General features: G+C 38.6%; 3 protein-coding genes across 3 annotated transcripts; all 3 read right to left on the bottom strand.

Moving 5' to 3' along the window:
- Positions 1–546: 546 nt before the first annotated feature.
- LOC142538748 (uncharacterized) lies at positions 547–1085 on the bottom strand. The gene is made up of 2 exons (XM_075644046.1): positions 713–1085; positions 547–605 (listed from the first exon to the last, which is right to left on the bottom strand). Exons 1-2 carry the CDS (start codon positions 1083–1085, stop codon positions 547–549), a joined length of 432 nt encoding a protein of 143 aa, XP_075500161.1.
- Positions 1086–1151: 66 nt separating this feature from the next.
- Positions 1152–2290, bottom strand: LOC142538749 (uncharacterized). The gene is made up of 2 exons (XM_075644047.1): positions 1882–2290; positions 1152–1516 (listed from the first exon to the last, which is right to left on the bottom strand). The coding sequence occupies exons 1-2, from the start codon at positions 2288–2290 to the stop codon at positions 1152–1154; spliced, it is 774 nt and encodes a 257-aa protein (XP_075500162.1).
- A 1031-nt stretch (positions 2291–3321) lies between these two features.
- On the bottom strand, positions 3322–4023 carry LOC142538750 (uncharacterized). The gene has a single exon (XM_075644048.1). The coding sequence runs from the start codon at positions 4021–4023 to the stop codon at positions 3322–3324; it is 702 nt and encodes a 233-aa protein (XP_075500163.1).
- Between the last annotated feature and the right edge of the window lie 1798 nt (positions 4024–5821).

Consider the following 5821-nt stretch of genomic DNA (forward strand, 5'->3'; position numbering starts at 1 on the left):
TAATAACCATAAATCATCACCAATAATCCAATGAATCAAAGAACCCAACTTAACCCTTAATATTTCAAACCCTTCCAACTCCCAATAATATAGAAGTCTTACCTTGTAGCTTGAAGTCTAAATTAGGAGACACTAAAATTCAACTAGAACCCTTGAACTTGAAGTAGAGATTGAAGGGAAGAAAATCTTGAAGGGAGAAGGCAATAAACGATCAAAGAGAAGGAGAGAAATGAGAAGTGAGTGGAAGGATCTAGAATTAAGTTTAAAAGCCTTGAAATACACCAAAACGTGTTTTAGAGTAGAAATTCTCGCACAACTAGCGCTGCGGCGCCGCCCGAATGGCGTTGCGTCGCCCGTGCTACGGCTCCTGCACTGCAGCTCTGCCTCTACGGCGCTATCCCCTGCACCAAAAATACACCCCGACTCACCTTAAATCCAACCTTTTCCAATACCATTCCATACCAATGAAATTAGCATCCCAATACATCCTCAATTCATCCAACACAACCATCAACAAAACTCATTCATTACCATAACAAACCATATTTAACCATTCCAATAAACATATCCATAACCAATAACCATTAAAATATTTATAACCATACCTTTTCACAATAAATCATAAATTACACCATCAACAATGACATGATAAAAGGTCGGGATATTACAATCTCCCCTCCTTATAAAAATTTCGTCCCCGAAATTTGCTTACCATCAAATAAACTCGGATAACGATGTTTTATCTCCTCTTCTGGTTCCCACGTAGCCTCTTCAATCACTTGATTCCTCCAAAGAACTTTGACAAGGCCAATTTCTTTGTTTCTCAACACTTTAACTTTGCGATCAAGAATTTGAACCAGCATTTCCTCGTAGCTTGGGTTAGGTAAAAGATCCAATGACTCGTACTGAAGAACTTGAGATTGATTAGAAAGGTACTTACGTAGCATAGAAACATGAAATACGTTGTGAACTCGATCCGAGTCCGGTGGTAATGCAAGACGATAGGCTCGGTCTCCAATCTTATTTAGAATCTCAAATGGCCCAATGTATCGAGGACTTAACTTACCTTTCTTGCCAAATCGCATAACTCCCTTGAGATGAGCTATCTTAATAAAAACATGATCACCAATCTCGAATGCTAAAGGTCGTCGTCAAACATCGGCATAACTCTTCTGTCGATACTGAGCGATCCTCATTCTTTCTTGGATCAATTCCACAACATCTGCTGTTTGTTGAACCAACTCCGGGCCCAACATCTTCCTTTCACCTACCTCTTCCCAAAACAAAGGAGATCGGAACTTTCTTCCATATAAAGCTTCATAAGGTTCCATGCCGATAGAAGACTGGTAGCTGTTATTATACGTGAACTCCACCAAAGGCAACTTGGAATCCCAACTTCCCGGGAAATCAATCGTACAAGCCCTTAGCATATCTTCAAGAATTTGGATAACCCTTTCTGATTGACCGTCGCTTTGAGGATGGTAGGCGGTACTAAAAGCCAATTTTGTTCCCAATGCTTGATGTAAACTCTCCAGAACTCAGATGTAAACCTTGGACCACGATCTGAAACTATCGATACCAGTATTCCATGAAGTCTCACAATCTCTTGGATATAAGCCTCAGCATATTGATTCATAGAATACGTCGTCTTGACATGATGAAAATGAGATGACTTGGTCAATCGATCCACGATCACGCAAATAGAATTGAAGCCCTTCTGCGTCCTTGGCAACCCAACAACAAAATCCATAGTTATGGGCTCCGACTTCCATTACGGTATAGGCAAGGATTGCAACAATCCTACCGGTCTCTAATGCTCAATCTTAACCTGCTGACAGGTTAAACATTCAGAAACAAATAACATGATATCTTTCTTCATACCTGGCCACCAGTAAAGACGTCGAAGATCTTGATACATCTTGGTACTACCGGAATGTACAGAATATGGCGCTGTATGAGCTTCAAGAAGTACATCTTTTTGAATGTCATCATCCATAGGAACACATATTCTTCCTCGAAAGATCAATAAACCATCACGATTCAACCCAAATTCAGAAACTCCTGTCAGATCACTTTTCCTTTTCAACTCTAATAACTGAGTGTCCAGCATTTGTTCCTTCAAAATTCGATCAAATAAGGTTGAGTGGAGAACCAGTGCAGATAATCGAGCCACTGTACCTGGAGATACCAAATTGATCTCATTCCTTTGCAAATCCAACAACAAAGGTTTAGAAATCATAGATCGCAATAAAGAACTCGACTTGCGACTCAAAGCATTCCGCAACCACATTAGCATTACCAGGATGATAGCTAATGGTTCAATCATAGTCTTTCACAAGTTCCAACCATCTCTGCTGCCGCATATTCAATTCCTTCTACGAAAACAAATAACTCAAACTTTTGTAATCCGTAAATATTTCACACTTCTCACCATATAGATAATGCCGCCAAATCATTAGAGAAAAAACCACAGCCGTCAACTCCAAATCATGAGTGGAATAATTCTTCTCGTATTCTTTCAACTGACGAGAAGCATATCCTTTCACTTTCCCACGCTGCATGAATACGGCACCTAACCCCTACTTTGAAGCATCTGTATATACAATAAAATCTTCAGTACCACAAGGAAGTACTAATACATGGGCAGAAGTCAACTTATCTTTCAATGTTTGAAATGCTTGTTGGCATTCTATGGTCCATTCAAACTTGGCAGCCTTTCGTGTCAAACTCGTCAATGGCGACGCGATCTTCGAAAAATCCGCTATGAATCTTCTGTAATATCCTGCCAAACCAAGAAAACTTCTTACCTCTGACACAGTCTTTGGAATGGACCATTACTTAATGGATTCAATCTTAGAAGGATCCACCGATATTCCTTCTTTCGAAAATATATGGCCCAAAAATGCCACCTGCTTCAACCAAACTCACATTTCTTTAACTTGGCATACAATTGCTTATCCCTCAACACAAGCAAAACAATCCTCAAATGCTCACGATGAAAATCTCGTGTCTTTGAGTAAATCAAGATGTCATCAATAAAAACAATGACATAAGTATCCAAATACGGCTTAAAGACACGATTCATTAAATCCAAAAAAACAAAAAGAAGCATTGGTTAACCCAAAAGACATCGCCAAAAATTCATAATGGCCATACCTCGTTCTAAAAACTAGTCTTTGGTATGTCCTACTTTTTCACCTTCAATTGATGATAACCAGATCGAAGTTCTATCTTCGAAAACACTGATGCTCCTTGCAATTGATCAAAAAGATCATCGATACGTGGCAAAGGATATTTGTTCTTAACCGTTACCTTGTTGAGTTATCGAAAATCAATGCATAATCTCAACGATCCATCCTTATTTTTCACGAATAAAACCGGAGCTCCCCATGGCGATGAACTAGGCCGGATAAAACCTTTATCTAATAGCTCCTGCAATTGATTTTTCAATTCTTTCATCTCAGTCAGAGCCATTCTGTACGGAGCATTAGAGATTGGAGCTGTACCTGGAATTAAATCAATAACAGACTCCATCTCTCGATCAGGTGGTAATCCAGGCACATCATCTGCAAATGCGTCAGGATAATCTTGAACCACATCAATATCCTGCAATTGCATATTACTTTCCTTTTGCATATCCAACACTGAAGCAAGAAAACCAATACAACCTTTGTGCAACAACTTAGTAGCTTTTAGACAAGAAATAATAAGAATACTCATCGAAGAGCCTAGACCAACAAATACATCATTCTCATGGTCATCGGCTAAAAACTTCACTGTCTTGCCCACACTGTCAATCACCGCATGATAAGCAGATAACCAATCCATACTCAATATGACATCAAATGCTACCATCGGAATAACAATAAGATCATCAAACAATAATCTCATATTCATTTGAACAGGACAAACCTTAAGGATACTAGTGGGACAAATTTCATCTCCCGAGGGGAACACAATATTGAAGTGTAATGACATAACCGTAGGTTCAACAGATAAAGAATGCATAAACACTTCAGACATATCGCACCACTATCAATTAATGTAAGTGCTTTATTGTTGAAGATTAAAATATTATCTGATAACACTGAAGAATCAGGATTAGCACTTTCTTTGGTGATTGCAAAAACTATTCCTTGAACCTCTTCCTTGATTCGAAGAAAGAGGACACTTTTTTGCTGTGTGCCCCATTTCCTTGCATCTAAAACATCGACCACTACCAACCAAACATTCACCTTTGTGTGGCTTGCCACACTTAGGACACACAGGTCGCTCCGTATCTGAAGAAGGTAAAGAAGGCTTATTGTGTTGCTCCAACTTGCCTTTTCTTTTGTGTCCACCTCGCACATTAGTACTTGTCCCTTGCCCTCTAGCTTGAAAAGCTTGCCTCCTTAACTGCCGTTCCTTCTCAATCTCTTGTTCATCGTGCTCGGCAAGTAAGGCTCTCTCAACAATGTCTTGGTAGGTGATCACTTTTGACATATAAACATCTATTCGAATCTCTGACTTCAAACCTCGAAGGAAGTGTTCTCCCTTATCTTTGTCGTTTCCACCAATAAAAGGAACAAAAACACATCCTTCTTCGAACTTCAAAGTATACTCAGCGACAGACATAGCATATTGCTTCAATTCAAGAAATTCCTTCACCTTCTTGGCCTTGACCTCTCTTGAAAAATATTTGGCGTAGAATAATTCCTTGAACTCGTCCCACTTTAATTCTCGGACGTTAACTGTAACCTTGGTAAGCTTCCCACCAAATACGAGCAGCTATGACCAACATAAACACAACACAACTTACCTTATCTTGGTCGGTGAACTTCAAGTAATTGAATATGGCCTCCAATGACTTGACCCATTCCAGAGCCACTAGTGGATCAGGGCCACCAATAAAATCGGAGGGTTCATACGCCTGAAACGATTATATGCACCATTTTCTGAACTTTCAGTTGTGCCTTGACCTCTTCCACGACCATGACCCTGGGTCGAGGTGTGCATGCTCAATAGCTGTTGAATCTGCTCGCTATGAACCTTCTCTTGTTCTTGTAATAACTTACTGAATTCGTTAACAACCTTGGCAGTCTTATCAGTAGGAGGGGTCCTATCATCCCCTTCAATAGAGGCATATCCTACACAAATGCTCACTTTAACATAGATAGGAAGAAATGATACATCAATGGCAATATAATAGAATCAATTCTCAATGTTAAAATCAATAGATGCAGGATAGAAAACATGCTGGATTGTCCTAGGTAGAAGAAGTCATATATGGCCCGAAGAACTTTTGCTCTGATACCAATTGTAACAACCCACTCCCATAGGAATAACATTTTAAAACTAATAACATATGTGGAAGCCTTATCATTTAAAAGGGAAAGAACAATATACCGTTTAACATCATAAACATTTTCAAAACTAGTATACATAAACATTCACCTTTGAATCAACCAAAATAAAGCCAACAAATTTTTTTTTTTTCCAATCATTCATTTGCAAAATACAAAATTATCAACACTTCCAATGTTCAATGTACCCCAAAATAAAGGTTTCATGACAAAAGTTCAAAAGTTTCCTTCTTTATTATATGACTTCTTCCTCATGGACAATCCATTTTTCATTCCTTTTTATTACCTACATCACATGACATTAACTGGAATGAGATAAAACTCAGTAAGTAGAAAGCTATACATAACAAGTACATATACATGGCTTGGATTGAATTGGAAATATTACGTCCTTCACATAAATTAATGCACAAAACAAATACCATTTCTATGGTTTCTAAAATCATATCTTAAGTTCAACTAGGTAGAACATGCAACCT

Source organism: Primulina tabacum, chromosome 3 (assembly GCF_025594145.1).
Source record: "Primulina tabacum isolate GXHZ01 chromosome 3, ASM2559414v2, whole genome shotgun sequence".
NCBI lineage: Eukaryota > Viridiplantae > Streptophyta > Magnoliopsida > Lamiales > Gesneriaceae > Primulina > Primulina tabacum.

What these genes read in the sequence shown, in the direction of transcription:
- LOC142538748 (XM_075644046.1), bottom strand. Translation starts at nt 1,085, where the DNA reads ATGCGATTTGGCAAGAAAGGTAAGTTAAGTCCTCGATACATTGGGCCA. An exon ending in TTATCCGAGTTTATTTGATG is followed by an intron (nt 606 to 712) that starts GTAAGCAAATTT and finishes TATTGTGAAAAG; the next exon opens with GTATGGTTATAAATATTTTA.
- LOC142538749 (XM_075644047.1), bottom strand. Translation starts at nt 2,290, where the DNA reads ATGTGGTTGCGGAATGCTTTGAGTCGCAAGTCGAGTTCTTTATTGCGA. An exon ending in ACGTCTTTACTGGTGGCCAG is followed by an intron (nt 1,517 to 1,881) that starts GTATGAAGAAAG and finishes GTTTACATCAAG; the next exon opens with CATTGGGAACAAAATTGGCT.
- LOC142538750 (XM_075644048.1), bottom strand. Translation starts at nt 4,023, where the DNA reads ATGTCTGAAGTGTTTATGCATTCTTTATCTGTTGAACCTACGGTTATG.